This window comes from Lethenteron reissneri, chromosome 20 (assembly GCF_015708825.2).
Source record: "Lethenteron reissneri isolate LAM-NWPU_2019-01 chromosome 20, ASM1570882v1, whole genome shotgun sequence".
In the NCBI taxonomy this organism is placed as follows: domain Eukaryota; kingdom Metazoa; phylum Chordata; class Hyperoartia; order Petromyzontiformes; family Petromyzontidae; genus Lethenteron; species Lethenteron reissneri.
In genome coordinates this window covers 9,567,739-9,585,949 of record NC_083798.1, presented here as the reverse complement: position 1 = coordinate 9,585,949, position 18,211 = coordinate 9,567,739, and the positions used below count along the sequence as shown (strand labels likewise).

The window sequence follows — 18,211 nt, the reverse complement described above, 5'->3', positions numbered from 1 at the left end:
TGTGCTGGTGTTCTCAGTGTGTGTGTGCTGGTGTTCTCAGTGTGTGTGTGTGCTGGTGTTCTCAGTGTGTGTGTGCTGGTGTTCTCAGTGTGTGTGTGCTGGTGTTCTCAGTGTGTGTGTGTGCTGGTGTTCTCAGTGTGTGTGTGCTGGTGTTCTCAGTGTGTGTGTGTGCTGGTGTTCTCAGTGTGTGTGTGTGCTGGTGTTCTCAGTGTGTGTGTGTGCTGGTGTTCTCAGTGTGTGTGTGCTGGTGTTCTCAGTGTGTGCGTGTGCTGGTGTTCTCAGTGTGTGTGTGCTGGTGTTCTCAGTGTGTGTGTGCTGTTCTTCTCAGTGTGTGTGTATGTGTTGGTGTTCTCAGTGTGTGTGTGTGTGCTGGTGTCCTCAGTGTGTGTGTGTGTGCTGGTGTTCTCAGTGTGTGTGTGTGTGCTGGTGTTCTCAGTGTGTGTGTGCTGGTGTTTTCAGTGTGTGTGTGCTGGTGTTTTCAGTGTGTGTGTGTGTGCTCGTGTTCTCAGTGTGTGCGTGCTGGTGTTCTCAGTGTGTGTGTGTGCTCGTGTTCTCAGTGTGTGTGTGTGTGCTCGTGTTCTCAGTGTGTGTGTGCGTGCTGGTGTTCTCAGTGTGTGTGTGTGTGCTGGTGTTCTCAGTGTGTGTGTGTGTGCTCGTGTTCTCAGTGTGTGCGTGCTGGTGTTCTCAGTGTGTGTGTGTGCTCGTGTTCTCAGTGTGTGTGTGCTGGTGTTCTCAGTGTGTGTGTGTGCTCGTGTTCTCAGTGTGTGTGTGCTGGTGTTCTCAGTGTGTGTGTGTGCTCGTGTTCTCAGTGTGTGCGTGCTGGTGTTCTCAGTGTGTGTGTGTGCTCGTGTTCTCAGTGTGTGTGTGCTGGTGTTCTCAGTGTGTGTGTGTGTGTGCTGGTGTTCTCAGTGTGTGTGTGCGTGCTGGTGTTCTCAGTGTGTGTGTGAGCTGGTGTTCTCAGTGTGTGTGTGTGTGCTGGTGTTCTCAGTGTGTGTGTGTGTGTGCTGGTGTTCTCAGTGTGTGTGTGTGTGTGTTGGTGTTCTCAGTGTGTGTGTGTGTGTGTGTTGGTGTTCTCAGTGTGTGTGTGTGTGCTGGTGTTCTCAGTATGTGTGTGTGCTGGTGTTCTCAGTGTGTGCGTGCTGGTGTTCTCAGTGTGTGTGTGTGCTCGTGTTCTCAGTGTGTGTGTGCTGGTGTTCTCAGTGTGTGTGTGTGTGTGCTGGTGTTCTCAGTGTGTGTGTGCGTGCTGGTGTTCTCAGTGTGTGTGTGTGTGCTGGTGTTCTCAGTGTGTGTGTGTGTGTGCTGGTGTTCTCAGTGTGTGTGTGTGTGTGTTGGTGTTCTCAGTGTGTGTGTGTGTGTGTGTGCTGGTGTTCTCAGTATGTGTGTATGCTGGTGTTCTCAGTGTGTGTGTGTGTATGCTGGTGTTCTCAGTGTGTGTGTGCTGGTGTTCTCAGTGTGTGTGTGTGTGCTGGTGTTCTTAGTATGTGTTTTGTGGACGAGTGGTTGCCTTAACCACAGGTTGATGTGATGCTCCTAGTGCAGCAATCTTGATGAGGTTTGGTGCATGCCCGCTTGCTTGCTTGCCTGCCCGCTGCTTTGTTTGCATGCTTGCTTGATATATTTTGCTACCCACATTATCAAATGCTGCCGCTGGCAAACCATCATGGTGAACCAGGAAGTCAAGTGCGTAAGTCATCCTTGCCAGTACAGACCACTCTCCATCATCACGACTCGACTGTGCATCCGCATTGGCAGCCCACGGTAACTGGTGTCTCCTGACACCAGGCCAAACCGGAGCTGCAGTGGTCCCCAGAGGCATCTACAACTTGCCAACCACTGCCCCACTACCTTGTGGATAAACTTTGGCTAGGGTAGAAAACCCTGACTCCAAACCTGTGGTGGGGACCCGCAACGGCGGTATTCAACAAACCGGATCTCCGGCAGTCCCCTGCAGTTCTGGCCAGGTGAAGGTCGTCGTGAGTTCCTCATGCCACCGGAGTCTGTCTGGCTGGAGTGAAGGTGATGGGCATAGGGACTACACACCCCTACCCTCACCTTAATCAACTCCCTGCGCAGGCTTCTTGCTCCAACCACTCTCGTTCAGAACAAACACCAAGCCCACAAAGCCTTCCTGTCCAACCCAGACTCCCCCACTCTCCAATACTCTCTCTCCCAGGTTAAAGCAGAGTCCCAGCGTGCTCTCCGTGCCATCGAGGACACCTGGTGGGTTCAAAAGGCAAATGAGATCCAAAGCCTCATGGACACAAACAACACCCATTAAAGCCCTTTATGGCCCTCAAAAACAAACCATCACGCCAGTCAGGTCTGCTGATGGCAACACGCTTTTCAAGGACCACCAAAAGATCTTGGAGAGATGGGTGGAGCACTTTGATAACCTCCTCAACCACACCAACGCCACAGACCCGCTCATGCTTGACACACTCCCAGATATCCCGCCCATTCATGAACCCGACACCCCACCATAGTCTTCTGTTAGCAGGTAGTCAAAGGCCTGAAAAACAACAAAAGTGCTGGACCCGACGTCATCCCAGCTGAGATCCTGAAGCACGGGGGATACCTCCTCCTTCGCCGCTTGCACCTTCTTATCAATGCTACCTGGCTGTCCGAAATCAACCCATAGGAATGGAAGGATGCAAATATTGTAGTTATCTACAAGAAGAAGGGCGACAAATCGGCTTGCGGCAACAGCAGAGGTATCTCCCTCCTTTAAGTCGCTGGGAAGGTCCAAGCCAGGATAATGCTCATCCGGCTTGCAGAGCACCTATCCAAAACATCCTCCCAGAATCCCAGTGCGGCTTCAGGAAAGGCAGGAGCACCACCGACGTGATTTTTGTGGCAAAGCAACTGCAGGAAAAATGCCGGGAGCAAAACAAAGACCTCTTCGTAGCTTGTATCGACCTCACCAAAGCATTCGACACCATCATCCGCGAGATACTCTGGCAGCAGCTCACCAAACTTGGGGTGCCTCCCAAGTTTGAGCATTCTAAAACAGTTCCGTGAAGGAATGCGTGCCAGAGCGGTGCTTGGTGGGCTTCAATCAGAGCCCTTCAAACGTGGACGTTGGGGTCATGCAAGGCTGTGTTCTGGCTCCAGTCATATTCAACATGCTCCTTGCTGCTGTCACAAGCCTGGCACACAACTCCCTCAACTCAATCGCCGGGATCCAGCTACAGTACCGTCTGGATAGAAATCTCTTCAAGACGCCTCCAAGCCCACACAAAAACGAGAACCCAACAGATCTTTGAGTTGCAATGTGCAGATGGCTGTGCACTCCTGGCTTACACCCAGAATCCATGCAACACGCCCTCAATCTGGTCCCCTCCTTCTACCACCGCTCCGTCGGTCTCCAAGTCAACACCCAGAAGATAGAAATCATTGCTCAACTCTCATCTGCATCCCCCTCACTCCCTACGTTCAACCTCGGTGGTATTCACCTCAAACTGGTACCCCATTTCACCAACCTCGGTTCTGCCCTCTCCCCTACGTGCTCCCTTGGCGACGAAGTCCACACTCTCATCAATAGAGTCTCCACTTTCTTTGGACGCCTCTGGGCCAGGGTCTACGGAACGATAACCTCAAGACCCACCTCAAGGTGGCAGTTTACAGCGCCGTTTGTGTCTCCACCCTGCTTTACAGCTTAGAGAGCTGGACTCTATATAGGAGGCACATCAACATCCTGGAAGCCTTCCGCATCAGATGCCTCCAGCGCATCCTCGGGCTGACCTGAGGGTACAAAGTAACCCACGCCGAGATCCTCAGCAACACCAAGTCGCCCTGCACTGAGGCGAGCATGGCTAAACGACACCTCCGCTGGCTCGGCCACGTGATCCGCACGCCTGATCACCGCCTCCCCCGTCGAGTTCTCTACGGCCAAATCAGCACAGCCAAACGCTCCGATGGAGGACAGAAAAAGCGTTTCAAGGACCACGGCAAGGACCTGCTGAAGTGCTGTAACATCAATCCCTCCAGCCTGGAGCCCCTGGCGCTGGATAGTTCCACCTGGCAGTCCACCTGTGCCAGAGGCATTCAGCACCTGGAAGACGCCATCTCACAAAGCACATACGAGAGACACACCCAGAGACACCAACGTGCAGCTGGGATAACACCGTCCGACACCCAACATACACGTGTACCAGCTGCAGTAGAGTGTGCGGCTCTCGCATTGGCCTCCACAGCCACATGAAGTGGCACGGGCGCCAAAAGCACTAACCCATCCCTAACCCCCATCCACAAGAGGAGCAGCGCCATCATCGTAGTCGATGGACAGCCAAGAAGATATATATGTGCTCGTGTTCTCAGTGTGTGTGTTCGTGCTGGTGTTCTCAGTGTGTGTGTGCTGGTGTTCTCATTGTGTGTGTGTGCTGGTGTTCTCTGTCTGTGTGTGCTCGTGTTCTCAGTGTGTGTGTGCTCGTGTTCTCAGTGTGTGTGCTGGTGTTCTCAGTGTGTGTGTGTGTGCTGGTGTTCTCAGTGTGTGTGTGCTCGTGTTCTCAGTGTGTGTGTGTGCTGGTGTTCTCAGTGTGTGTGTGCTGGTGTTCTCAGTGTGTGTGTGTGCTGGTGTTCTCAGTGTGTGTGTGTGCTGGTGCTTCTTGCAGGACTAGGCTGGTGTCCACTCTGTTGTCACTCTCAGTTCTTCTTCTCATTGGCTGCCTTGTTTGCCTTCGCATCACCTACATGAAGGTAAAATCGCAGCAATGGTTGCAGTCAAAGCGCCGAGTTAGAAGTTCCTACATCTGCAACTCTGTTTATTGAATACGCTCAGTACACATTCATGCAATGCCCACATTTTTTTTGGGATGTGAGACTTAATTATCCATAAACACATCTGTGCATGTCCCGCCCCATAGACAAGTACAAATGTAACGGTGCAGTCTGTCTCTCTCGTCCTTTCTTTCTTGTCGTCTTCTTTCATGTGCAACGTCAAGAGTTCTCTCAAAGTAGTGCCACTCGCGTTGCCAAATGTAGCTCAGTCGCCACGCTCACAGTGGGTAAGTAGCTGGCTGCTCCAGCGCTTCTCGCCACTTGATAGTTTTTGTGCGGACAAGTCGCGTCGAGTTGAATCTTCGTGGAAATGTGCTCAGAGCGTGCTGTTTCTTTCACGATTATAAAATGAGCCATTATGGCAGGGGTAGCGGAACCTTCTCCTTACGGAGGGTCCAGAGAGAACTTGGAAATCAGTTTGGCAGGCCACACGAAACTTTAATAGTCGTAGAACCGTACGCATTGACCCTGTGTGCGCTCAGAACTACTTGTGAGACAGCCAATGACTTAATCCACTTAAATTAGAAACGCAGTGTTGTTGCCAGCTCAGACATATTTCCCTATGGCCCAATCATTAAGGCTCAGAAGCTTCCAGCGACAAAAACCCATATCGTTCTTGGGCCGCTTCAAACGTCATAGGCCTCCTGTGACTGACCGCGGTGGGCCCTGCAAATTTGATGCCGCGTCCCGTGTCTGGTCCGTTAGCCGTGGGTTCCTCACCCTTGCATCGTGGAAACAATTTTATAATCGCGTTGCTCAATAAGGAAAAAAGGCCTGTGATTTGTATTCGTCTGGTGATATTCGATGGTTATTGCCGATGCGGCGACGCCCGCGTTGAGTTGTGCTCTCATGTCGTAGTGCCGCTCGGACTGCGCGACGGTGAATCTGCGGACGGCTATGGCTCTGTCTACTGCCGCCCTAGTCTACTCCGTGTCTCTCAGCTGCATGGTGAGCAGCTGTTCATCCCGCGAGCCGTGCCACTGCTGCCCCGCGCGGTGCGGCCCCGGGGCTGTGCAATCTCACCCGCTGCCACTTCCACCCGCTGTGCTTTACCACCCGCTTCGCTCTTCCACCCGCTACGCTCTCCCACCCGCTACGCACTCCCACCCGCTGCCACCAGCTGCGCCCTCTCACCCGATGCATCCTTTCCCTCATTACGTGCCGCTCACAGGCGATGAACGTGCCACTTCTGTGGCCCGGCGGCAACTCTACCGCCGCCAGCGGCGCATGGGTTGCTGGGACCATGGAGCGGGGCAAAGGCGAGGGTGCAGCAACCCCAGCAGGAGCAGTGGAGCGAGGAGCAGAGGAGAGAGGACACAGCCCCGGCCTGGCAGCGCTGGCGGGGACGGGGGACCCAGCCCAGTGTGCCCTGCTGGGCTGCTGGAGCGCCATACTGCCACTGGCCCTGTTCTTGCACGTCCCATCCTTGCCAAAGCTGCTGGCGCTCGTCGCACTCACTGCTGCCAACATCTTGGTGCTTGAGTGCACTGGCTACCGCCATTTGCTTGGGTAGTTACCACACCGGATCGACCGTTACTGCCCATTGTGTTTACGCCATTTTCAAAGCCGGCACTCCCATTCCCGAAAGGTGGGGGGAAGTCAGCCGCTAACATTCTGTGCCTCTTCTCTCGTCACATCCACTATCTTCGTATCTCATTCCACCCCACCCTTTCCTCTAACCCTCGGTCTCCCTCTACTGCTTGCTTCTGCCCTTTGCCAGTAACATCAACATAGTTCCTCTAATGTACGATACGCTATGTGAGTGTCTGTGTGAGTCTACGCGTCTCAAATCTCCTTCTAAATTGGTCCCTTTACTCTCGAGAGCGTTCTGAGAAGGTTGATGTCTGTGTTTGGCCGCTCGTCCCGCCGAGGCCGGTCCCCCGCCAGTCTCACGCGTGGCGCTGCTGTGCGTGGTGCCGGGGCAGGCCGGGCCAGGCATATGGCGCGAGGGCGTTTGAGCCGGCACTGGCTTCCGTGCTGCTGGCGTGCACCGTGGGGCTACACGCGTACCGCCTCGACCTCGGCCTCCGTCTCGACTACCTCTGGTTTCTCCAGGTGCCTGCTGATCCTTCCCCGGTGCTCGTAGCTTTGTCGTTGAGATAACGGTAAAGGAATCACGATTTACGTCTCACGGCCGTGACCCTTCCCTAATCGGTTAATTCTGTAGCCACGATAGATGCATTGGCTGGGTTGGCCGCAGTGGCGCAAGAGATGCACAGATCACCGGCCGTCTGTCCTTTACAGTTACCTCGTGAAAAGTGGAACGTACGATCACGCCACACGTCCGCGTGCGTGTGAGGGGGCATTGGGAATAATGTTCTTGCATGCGAGTGAGTGTTGCTTCACCGTCATTTAATTTGCGTTGTGTTTCAAAGGCGGAAGAGGAGAGAATCGAAATGGAACGCATCAAAGACGACAACAAGAGGATCCTGTTTAACCTGCTGCCAGCGCACGTGGCCCAGCACTTCCTCAAGTCCAACCCCAGGAACATGGTCTCTCTCGCTCACCGCACCATCAGCAAAAGCTGCCACCAGGCAGAGGCTTCAGTGTCCTGTATCGCCCTATCCACCACAGGACAGCTGCTCGTTCTGACTGTGGAATGCCCTCCCGCCAGCGGTTTAGACAGAAAAGCCCACTCGACCTGTGCAGGTCTTCTTTTAAAGACTCGCCTGTTTCGCCTGCAGGCCTCCACTTCCCATGTATGACTTGTGAACTCTGTCGTATTTCTATTTCCTAACTTCGTGCATGGCGCACTACGATCCCTGGATGAATTTCGCCTTATAAATGTCAATTATTAATGATGTTACTACTCATCGTTTGGAGTTGTGGCTGTTGTGCAGATAAACGCTCCGGGATGGGTCGTGTGTTGTTCCACGTGATGTCCGACGTGTCTCTGAAGGAACTGATTGGAACATGCTCACTTTCTCAATTCCTGAAGATGCTCCCAGCATGTGGAGCGAAACGTCAGACTTTTGTGCCAAAACACCACGCGGTACAACCCCGAAGACATGCCGGTTGTTGTTGTCGTCCTACACACCAACAACCTACAACGGTTGCATGGACGTTACTTCCAATGAGTCCATAGCCTTTTTATAAGACTACCTATTTAGCACATTGCCAATCACCGGAGTAAAGTTGAATAAAATGACGTGCTCCCTATTGCTCTGGGCAATGGAGCATATTCGCAAAATTGCTTTCAATCGCCGAGAAAATATTATTTCCCCCCAACATGCTAATTAGTTTTGCGTCCGATGCTGTCTGCAGGACCTGTACCACCAGTCGTATGCCCAGGTTGGCGTGCTGTTCGCCTCCATCGCAAACTTCAATGACTTCTACATCGAGCTGGATGGAAACAACATGGGCGTGGAGTGTATGCGGCTTCTCAACGAGATAATCGCCGACTTTGATCAGGTGGCGCAGCTTTGAAATGCGGCATTACTCTCCTAATCTCGGAGCGGAGCATCCCCGCTAATTTTCTACCACGCAGTGAGAACACGTGGTCCCTTTGGCAGAAGCGAATGCAGGTTTGTTTATTTATTTTAAGAAACACATATATAATTCCAGAGGTGATGCGTGCTGTTTTTAGTAGCTGCTCGACAAGATTTGCTACAGCACCATTGAAAAGATTAAGACCATCGGAAGCACGTACATGGCTGCTGTGGGACTGGCTCCATCATCCGAGGCAAAGGTGACTCGAATAACTTGTTTATAGGTCTCATGTATCGACTTTTAAAAAGAGAACATTGTTAAGCAACTACCTTTTTATATAGCCTTTATCCCTGTGGTTTTTGTGATGCTTCGCAGAGCCAGGATCCTCACTTGAGCACTCTGGCCGATTTCGTAAGAGAAATGTTTGACGCCCTGGATGAATTCAATTACCAGTCCTATAATGACTTCATCCTCCGTGCCGGTAAGTGAAGGAAACCCTGCAGGCTTATGCAAAATGTGGTGCGACAGTTGCGAGTGTGCGTGCACGCACGCGTGGATTTCCGTGTGGCCGTTGCCAGCTCCTGTGCTAATGAAACTCGATCTGCTCAGGAATCAACGTTGGCCCCGTAGTGGCTGGAGTCATCGGTGCTCGCAGGCCCCAGTACGACATCTGGGGAAACACCGTGAACGTGGCGAGCCGCATGGAGAGCACGGGCGTACCGGGCAAGATCCAAGTGAGCAATTTTAGATTTTGAGATGGATTTCAGACTTTCTTCTTCTGCACTACACTCTGAAAATATAATTTTATAACCTTTTACAAAGCGTGCTGTCACGTGAGCCAATTTTTATTCTTGCTTATGTAATTGCCATGGGAATTAATCTTTTCTAAGAAGAGCACTTGACTGGAGTGCGAGGTCTGAATCGTGCTGGAACCCCTCCAGGTCACTGAAGACGTGTTCCGGAGCTTGCAGAGAAGGGGCTACGAGATGACACGCCGCGGGAAGGTGAGCGTGAAGGGAAAGGGGGAGATGGTGACCTACTTCTTAGAGCGATCGCAGAAGAGCAACGACAAGCCAGCTCACCACCACCAGCCGAGCTCCTGCACGGACAGGTCGACGGAAGTCCTCAAAGGGGTGTTGCGAACCCCCTGCAAGGACCGACGGCCGTTCATGCTTCCGCGCGCGGCGACCTCTGAACCCTGAGCAAGTACCTCGCTCGTCGACCCGTGGCCGACGAAGTCCCAACTGTAAAAGTGCTCGATGGACCCTACCGGGCGAAAATAATGCTGAGTGGCGGTCAGCTTTGCGGGCGCGACAACGAAACGTATTGACTCCTCGTTGAATGTTGTCTCTTGTTGCCTGGAATGTTACCATACGTGTTTTGAAGGCGTTCAAAAAATAAGCACAAATAAATAAATACGTATGTATTTTTGTTGTCACCGGAGCAGGTTAGAATTACGGCCTCCGAGTGGCGTCTGATGCGCGAGCAAGACGGCCGGTGGGAGCGCAGCTGCCGATTCGAGGGACGCGGCTTGCGGGGGTTGTAATTGGCAGCTGGTGAGCAGTTTGAAATGCCATGGAATGTTCCAAGTTCCCGCAGAGGCATTTTTGCTTTTCCAATCTCAATAATTTCCCTGCACGGACACAGCAGCGTACACAAATGTGCAATTAGTGACATTGGCCAATCGCACTTTTTTACGTGAAATTAAATTCGTGCAGCAACCCCCCCCCCCCCCCCCACATTTGCGGTGTGAGACCTGAGCACTTGTCTATGGCTCGGGTTGTCGTGACATGTCCAAGCAAGTCCAATAACTTTTTCTTTAGTTTTTATGTACATGCCAGTTGAGCAAGTGCCTTTGTCGTGTGACCGTAGTTGCCATGCTTACGATGGGTTGCACCGCATCCCGAACGTAATGACATTGTTCATCTCAAAATGATGACACCGTAGCGTCACAACATGGACATTATCAATGCCATGCCCTGTGTTTGGCAGTGTTCTCTTATGAGTTAAATATACACTCGGCAAATGTTTCCAATTATATCACAACCAAAGTCAACAAAAGCACGAACACGCATAATATATTTTGTATAAACATTGGAAGTTCAAATCACCGACCGTGAGGTAAAGTCACAAGAAGAGTGTTTCTATTTGTTCGAACCTAATTTATATTCGGGTGGCTTATGCCGAAAAATCTTTGTGAATGTTTTTCCTTTGAATATGGGACAACAATGGCATGGCCACGCTTCATAGCAATACATGTGTGTGGTTCTGGTACATATGTTGCGGTACGTACATCTTCGCTCTCCGTAAATCGGCAACGCGCCGCGTTGGGTGGGGGCGCTAGGCCGGGGCCCTGAAGGGCGGACGCGTCCGGAGGAGCGAGCATCCCTCTCTCCGATTGCCGCGTCGCCACCGCCGCTCGCCACGCCGAGGTCGCGGCGCTTTCGAGCGATTGTTTAAATTCAGCCGGGATGAACGGAGCGGTGCACGGCATGAGTATTCACGCGTTTCTTCAAAATCGATAACCGTTAACGAAGCAATTGACGGAGCCTTATTTTATACACCCATTTAAAGATGATTCCGTCGTTATGATGCACCAATCTGACGGTGCACTTTTAAGCCTCAATTTTACGTGCGATGAAGTAACCGAATGAATGCATCGATGTGAGAAGTGACTGTACCGAGTGTTTTTACTCAAGTATAATAAAACTGAATCTTGGTATTTTTTTTTACACGAGGACATCAATGTCTGCCTCTATTTGAATCGAGGGCTATTACCGAGGCGGTCGTGGTAGTTTGTTTTGTGTTGTCACTGTGCAGGTGAGTGGGACTTGTTGGCGATGTGCACGAAGCGGTCACGTTGATGCAAGTCGCTGTCAATGTTGGCAAACGGATGTCCTCTCCAAACTTGGAGAGCTGAATGGAGTTCACAAGAACTCACAAACACCGCCTTGTTGTGAAAGACCCAGCGCGGAACATCCCTGGGTTTGATCTTCCACGAAGCTCATTGGCCACCCTCAACCGCATACACTGCACAAAACCATGGCAGCAGATGCAGATACCTGATGCACAAATGGAAGATGTTCAACTCTCCAGGGTGTGACTGTGGTCATCCAGAACAGACCGTACAACAACATCTGACGACGCAATGCCCAATCCACAAATACTAGGGAGACATCGTAGCGACGCACTCGCCTACTCCTGACGCGATTGTCTGGCTTGACCACCTGAATGTGAGATTGCAGTTGTTGCTCTGCTCAGCAGCCATACGAAAGGAGGGATGTCCTGTCCTCAAGGGCTCCCATCTTCTCATCGCGACCTCCTGCGTGTTGCTAAAATGGCAGGTGGCCGCGAGTACGAATCCCATCCTGATGCTTTCCTCTTGCAAGATGTTCACGTAATATACTTCCACGAACAGATGTTTCTGATATACCCAGTAAACAATGGGTGAAGCAATTCTCTTTGTAAGGCTGCAGTGCGACAGAAAGCGCTAACTCTGTCGAGATATTCCAGTTCCGATGATTAATGCCACTGCACCGTGCAGCCAAGACGATCCCTTTTTTATTTCAGGGCTTTACTGCTTGCCCATGAAAGTCACCACATGGTAAGCATAACGGCATGTTCTGTATAACTAGGCTATCAACGCCGCAGGATTAGCATGCGCTCCCTCGGCAGACGTGGAGCCACGCCGACAGCTCAAGTTGTGTGTGCTGAACGTTATCTTCTCACTGCAGATGTGCACCGCTGCGCCGGCTAGGAAGCAACTCTGCAACGTCTTCCTGGTTTAATATTTTACGTGTCGTATGTGGGGCGATAGCATGGCCCAGCAGTAGCGCGTTCGCGGCTTGTTGCACAGGTTCACGGTTCTAATCCCAAACGGCCACCCTGGTTAATACTGCGACGTGTGTAATAGCCATAAAATACTAAACGCACTGTCTGCTTCACGGTGGACGTTAAAGATCCAGTGACGTCATTTGAAGGAGTAGCCCCTTTGTGTGCTGACGCCATGATCCAAATTTGAAAAATTATCCGCAAAAAGGCTAATTTGGAATCTACAGAACGATCATCACCCCCTACTGCAAAAGTTTGGCAGGACTCTCCTATAACAAGAGTAATGAGACGGTGAGGCTTTCCTGGGTAAGCAAACAGAATAGATGTTTTTTTACGGACGTCAAATTTAGTAAAAAAAAAGTAAAAACAAAGTGGTAGATATTGGTAAGAATGCACATTGAACACAGCTATTACTAAATATTTTATTCACTTATGCATGACAACTTAAATACACCAGGGATGGCACAAGGCTGTTCCTTGCATGCTGAAAGGATTGTGAAACTGGAATCCCAGCTGTAAAACAAATCCTTGGGACCCTGAATGACATGGTGCCATCCCTGTACATGATATGACAATGTGACCAAAAAAACAAATGAATACACCAACGTTTTAAATTACAAAATAACATAAATAGCGGAAGTCGTCATTCAGTTTTATGCATGAGGAGGAGGGATGGGGGTACAGGGGTTGACGGAGAGGGAAAATGTAAAAAAATAATCCACAGAGTTGCATCTCTTTGTTAGATTTGTGTGCTGCGAATGAGCTCCGCCAAAATTGTTTAAATCGCATCGGTGTGTGTGTGCACGCAACACACACCGATGCACACACGCACACGCAAGCCTTGGCACGAGTCTGCACTGGTGCGCACGCACACACGCGCGCGCACGCACACACACGAACCTCCTTCGCATTAGTCACTACCCCACCCACCCCCTGCACCCAGGAGGCAGGAAGTGAGATCGCTGCAGTTTAAAATTGCCACAAGGTGCCCACTTAAATCTGGCCGAGCGGAAAGTTTGCGTCTAAGCGGCGGAGGTCGCAAGAGAAACGAAGACGTGCCGCCGCTCGTCATCGGCCTCCCCTCGCCATCTCGGCAGAGTCTCAACGGACGCAAGCGAGATTGTGCCGTCGCCACAGTGCAATGGGAGGCCCATCCAGAGTGTTGCTTTGACAAAAACTCAACATCTCGCTCAGCTCTTCATGATTACACTGAAATAACTATGGTTTATGTAGCTTAACTGAAAACTTTAAGTTATAAAAAAAAATGTATCCGTACATCTTTACGTTTCTAACAATGGCATGCCAAGTAAATACATGTGTTTTTTTTTATTTTGACCAGTGAAATCTGCCTTTGAATATTTAGATATTAACTGGTTCGTATTACATACACAAGTCACCCTCGATCATCGCACGTCCCCTCTCACCATAGCTCTCGGCGCGCACGTCCCTCTCACAAACACCGGACAACGACCACGGAACACTTCACAACGAATGCACTGCTTGAACAGTAGGTGGGCAGTCTCGGGAGTTGCCATCCCAGCTCCCAACAGCCAGGCCCCGCAGCGCTCACCCGCGGGCAGCCATCCGTCCCTGCACGGCCCACGTTCCCCGCCCAGCGAGGCAGTGCAATTGACCCAGAGTCACAAATATCCCCCCTCCCTCCCCCGCGTATTCTCCACAATAAGCATGGAATGGATTTTGATTTTTTTTACCGTCGCTTTTAAACTACAGCGAAAAAAACAAAGCCACTTCTCTAATGCAGGAGGATTAAGGAGAAACAAACGGAGACACTTTCTTTCCATTTCAACACCAACTAATGATGGAACGACGAGGAAGAAGGACGCTCAGAAACAAATGGCCGGGTGTCGGGGGGGGGGTCTCACGGAGGGGGCCTCAGTCGCCCTCGATGTTGGGGCAGTGCACGTCCCCCTTTTGGGACTCGGAACCCGGTTGGTGCGTCCCATACTTATCCACGCACCAGCAGATCCCGCGGTGCCGGCCACGCGAAGGGTTGCACTGCAAGGAGACGGCACATGCAGCGCCCCGGTTACGACCGCGAAACGTTACCATAACGGGCGGAAGCCTCTTACGTGAGCGGCAAACGAGCGGATTATTTTTTTGTAATACGGCTTCAATGAAACTCCGATGACCTAGATTATGAGATTTTTAATTACCTCAAAGATTAGAGAGATTTATGTAGCCGATGCCAATTTTAGGCTTTCGAGAAATAATGAAATGAGTTTCTGTGGAGGAAGCAACGTGCAGAGCCAGGGTGGTGAACGCAGTACCTGTTTCTTCTTGAAAAAGCCGCGTCTGTCACAGTTCGGAATGCGGACTCCTTTGAGAGTTGGGCGTGTGGCCGTTTTGAGGTTTTCAAGTATGTTGTCCATTAGCTTGCGACAGGGGCCCTGTGAGAAAATCCAATCAACGTCATCCTGAACGAGGCAGCACCGCAGGTTCCGCAACAACCACTCAGGCTGATCGTATCTGGACACCGCCAGGGAGGGCAGATACGACCACCGGTGTTTTTTGTAACAGCATTGTGGCCGTTTAAGCACCGATCGTAGAATTGCTAGGGCAGCTGAAGCGCTGTGAAAACCGGGTTTCCCAAATTCCTTGAATCTGCCGCGTGTCTGCCATGATGTCCCGATGTCACTGCCTAATTAGTTGCAAATGTCACCAGCCTTTGTCTCGTCGTCAGCCGTGCGTTTAGGTTTCGCCACGGAGGCGCTCTGCGGCTCTGTTTGTCTGCTGCGCTAGAGTTTAGGGCGCATTTAAAACGCAGTCGAAGGTGGCGTGATGAAACGGTAGTAAAGTATCATATCGCTGGAAACTGCTGTTTATCTTTTTTTTATGAACTGCCATGATTGATGCCTCTTTATTAAGGCCTGTGCTAACTCGCAAGTATTCTGTCTCGTGCTCATTAATGTTCACGAGTTCTTCTTATGTTGTGCTTACTAATGTACTCACTAAACACTATTGCTGCGAATACGAATTCATGTCAATATATATACTTACTCGAGTTTTGCCCAATAGTACCCTAATGCTTGGTGATAATTACTACATTGCTTACATTCAGGTGCGCCAATGCCAGTGGTTTCCCGCAGTGCTGGCAAGCTCGTGCTCACTATCTCTTACTAATGTTTGCTGTCGTGCTTGCTGTGGTGTGGATTGTGCTGACTAGATGCACTCACGAGCGCTTACCAGTGTTTCGTGGAGCGGCGAGCTAGATTCGCCGTCTAGGCTACGCAGTAGAAATCAATCGTCGTGTTTTACAGTTCACCTCGAGCTCACTTTGCGCGGGCACGCGTGCAGCACTAGAGAGACGGTCAGGGGAGGGAGCTGGGCCCAACGCCCTCAGCAGAGCTGCTTTCGTAAGGAACCACGCGCGGTGATGGCAAGCCGCTTGCTACGTTCACGGCATTTGAACGGCCACGGTTCCTGGCGTTTTTACATTTCCAGAATCGCGCACGCGCGTTCACTGCAGCGCGCTGCTGCTGCGCGCATCTGCAACCCGCTCGGCAGGGCGCTCACAGCGCGCCGCCGTCGCACTAAAACCACGAAGCCCGATCCCCTGCCGTTGGATGCATTATGGCCATTCGACTCGATCGCATTCACGCGATTGTTTTACGTCGTCGTATTTTAGTGGTAGCGCCCCCTAGTGGCTACAAGGGTGACGTCGACCCATTACTCACAGTGCATGTAGCCCCACCCCTCCTACCCCCACCCCCACCACCACAGCTCCCGCCCTGCAGGCACGGGGGCTGCGCGCATCGCGACCCGGGAGGCGGCGCTGCAGATCGCTCATCAGACCCCTTACCCCCCCCCCCATCCCCTACTCCATTGCGCATCAATTATCCCGCTCGGGAAGGAGGCCCCGCGCTCCAGCAGCAGCCAATAGGCGACCGGGCCCGCGTGTGGCCCCAACCCTAACCCGGTGGTATGGGGGGGGGGGGGCACTCACTTGTTGCTGGAGTCGGGGCCCTCCCGCGGCGACCGCGAAGCCCACGCTGCCCCTCTCGGGGGCGCCCTGCACCAAGCGCTCCCGGTGGCGCTGCGGCGTGCCCTGCAGCAGCTTCTGCCGCTCGCGCTCGTTGTTGATGCGGCTGCGGCTCAGCGAGTCGCCCGGCGGCGGCTCGGGGCTCGTGGGCTCCGCCTCGGCGCTCCACGGACCCTCGGGGTCTGCGTCGCGGGCAAACGAACGGAGTTCGTCAGCTGGGCCAAGGAGGGCGAAAAGCCCGACCGAAATCGAAACTGGTTCCGAGCTCGTGCCCCCGAGGTGCGCCGCTCCCAGGTGTGGCTCGGTGTGCCACCTCGCACATCAGGCTCGCCAAACGCGACCGCCCTGCGGCTCCGTCAACATTTAATGACAGCTCCCCCCCCCACTCTCCCCCCACATCGGTCACGGCGATTTGGGTGAAACCGCGGCCGTCGGGACGTAGGAAGAGGTTCACATTCGCGGCGAGGACACACGGCAACTGGCCTGCAAATGCGCGTGACCACTCACGGGCACAGCGCCCCTCGGCACGAGCGCCTGGACCCGCGTCCCCCTCCTCCCCCTCCCTGCGTCTCGCTCCAACTGGGGCAGCGGTGAGACCCGCGCCGCGCTCGCGGTGACCCCACATGATCTCTCCCTGATTGTGCAAATCGTTTCTGGTCTCCACCAGCAGCCGGGTTCCCTTCGCTCGATGTGAAGCGAACCCCACAGTCCCCCACGCCCGCCCGCAGGCGTTCGTGTTGACCTCCCCATGAGGTCTGAGAACGCCAGATGCGCTGTCCCTACGCGTTCGTGCCCCCCCCACCCCCCCGGCTGTTGCCGAGCCATCGCGATGATCGCGGGCTCCTCTGCCCATGCCCTCTGCGGTGTCCATCCCCTGCTCGTTCTCCCCCGTGTCTCTCCACCACGCGCCCCCCCCCCCCCCCGACCACTCGCACCGCTTCAACGACCCCCGCCGTCTGTGACCCCCTCCCCTCACTCACCCTGCGTGGCCTCGGTGGCCGAGGCCGGCTGCTGCGCCTCGAGGCTCGCGTTCCTGCACAAGCCGCGTCCCTCGAGCAGCGCCTGGAGCGGACGGATCTCCCCGGGGGCCGGGCTGCACAGCTGACCGGCGCCGCAGCGCTCCGTGTAGACGCCGCACGGCTGCCCGGGCAGGCGGGCGCAGGTGAGGCAGCAGCCGCAGCCGGGCTCCTTGACGAGCTCGCAGCCCGCCGGCGTGACGCACGCCGAGAGGGCGCGCGAGTCGCACTCCTCGCAGTGCACGGGCGGAGGCGGCGGCGGCGGCGGCACCTCGGCGGCGCGGCCGTCTCGGGCGGCCCGAGCGCACAGCAGCAGCACGGAGAGCAGCAGCGGGGACGAGGGCGCCGCGCCGCCGCGCGCGCGCTTGGCCATCGGCCCCGCGGGGTCGACGCGACGGGACGGACGCGCGACCGATTCACTGGGCGCCTCCGAATATATTGCGCAATAACCCGCGGGCAGTTTCTGCAGCCGTGTGCGGTGCGAACTATAGCTCTGCCGTGTGCGCAGACGAGACTGCGCGCGCAGTCTACTGCAGGAGCGATAGTCGAGGACAGAGGAGAGAGCAGAGGAGACAGTCTGGAGACGGCCGTTCTAACCACGGGCAACTCCGCTCACCCCTCGCACGTGGAGTCCCGTGCGCCCGCTTATATAGAGGCGGGCTGGCGCCCCGAACCGTGCATCGCGGAGTCGGCGTCTGCCGCCCCGAACCGTGCATTGTGAACAATTATATCGGTGGTGTGTGTGGGCATTGGTGGCCCCGGCCCCCAGTAGCCGGGTGCGTAGAGAGATGGAAATCCCGGAGGCCTCCCCTGGGCTGTCACGTGCACGAGCCCAAGTTCTGTGCTGGGTGGATGCATGCCTGTGATCCGGGTGTTTCAAGGCAGGTGTTGGTGGATCACATAGAGATGTTTGATACTGCAAGGTGGCCAGTTGGTTTCGGTACATAAAGTTGGATGGATTCGTGAGCCCATCCGTGTGGTCCCTTGCGTTATTACCCCCACCCACCTTCCTAATGAGTGGTTTTACTTTGAGTGTGTTAGCTTTCTCCCACACACCAACCACTCATTAGAAGAAGAATTGTCCAAACTTCCCAGTGCAGGACTCTCCTGAAATATTTTGAAGACTCGGTTTCTTTTGGATGGGTAAATAAATAATTAA

At 53.6% G+C, this 18,211-nt stretch overlaps 2 protein-coding genes across 7 annotated transcripts in view; one reads left to right on the top strand and one right to left on the bottom strand.

Moving 5' to 3' along the window:
- Window positions 1–10,937, top strand: part of LOC133344717 (adenylate cyclase type 1-like) — a 44,130-nt gene extending 33,193 nt beyond the window's left edge. For 4 of the 6 annotated variants that reach the window (XM_061554814.1, XM_061554813.1, XM_061554816.1 and 1 more), the window contains 10 exons: window positions 4,611–4,695; window positions 5,635–5,724; window positions 5,948–6,285; window positions 6,702–6,831; window positions 7,152–7,268; window positions 8,041–8,187; window positions 8,366–8,464; window positions 8,581–8,686; window positions 8,815–8,939; window positions 9,147–10,937. In XM_061554814.1, coding sequence (XP_061410798.1) covers window positions 4,611–4,695; window positions 5,635–5,724; window positions 5,948–6,285; window positions 6,702–6,831; window positions 7,152–7,268; window positions 8,041–8,187; window positions 8,366–8,464; window positions 8,581–8,686; window positions 8,815–8,939; window positions 9,147–9,407 — 1,498 coding nt within the window. In that variant the 3' untranslated portion in view covers window positions 9,408–10,937. Of the gene's footprint in view, window positions 1–4,610; window positions 4,696–5,634; window positions 5,725–5,947; window positions 6,286–6,701; window positions 6,832–7,151; window positions 7,269–8,040; window positions 8,188–8,362; window positions 8,465–8,580; window positions 8,687–8,814; window positions 8,940–9,146 lie in introns of those variants that run through there. The other 2 variants (XR_009755367.1, XR_009755368.1) reach the window with 2 other exon arrangements.
- A 1,507-nt stretch (window positions 10,938–12,444) lies between these two features.
- On the bottom strand, window positions 12,445–17,660 carry LOC133344720 (insulin-like growth factor-binding protein 5). Its single transcript, XM_061554818.1, has 4 exons — window positions 17,017–17,660; window positions 16,001–16,218; window positions 14,325–14,444; window positions 12,445–14,052 (listed from the first exon to the last, which is right to left on the bottom strand). The coding sequence occupies exons 1-4, from the start codon at window positions 17,423–17,425 to the stop codon at window positions 13,930–13,932; spliced, it is 870 nt and encodes a 289-aa protein (XP_061410802.1). The 5' UTR covers window positions 17,426–17,660; the 3' UTR covers window positions 12,445–13,929.
- Window positions 17,661–18,211: the final 551 nt, after the last annotated feature.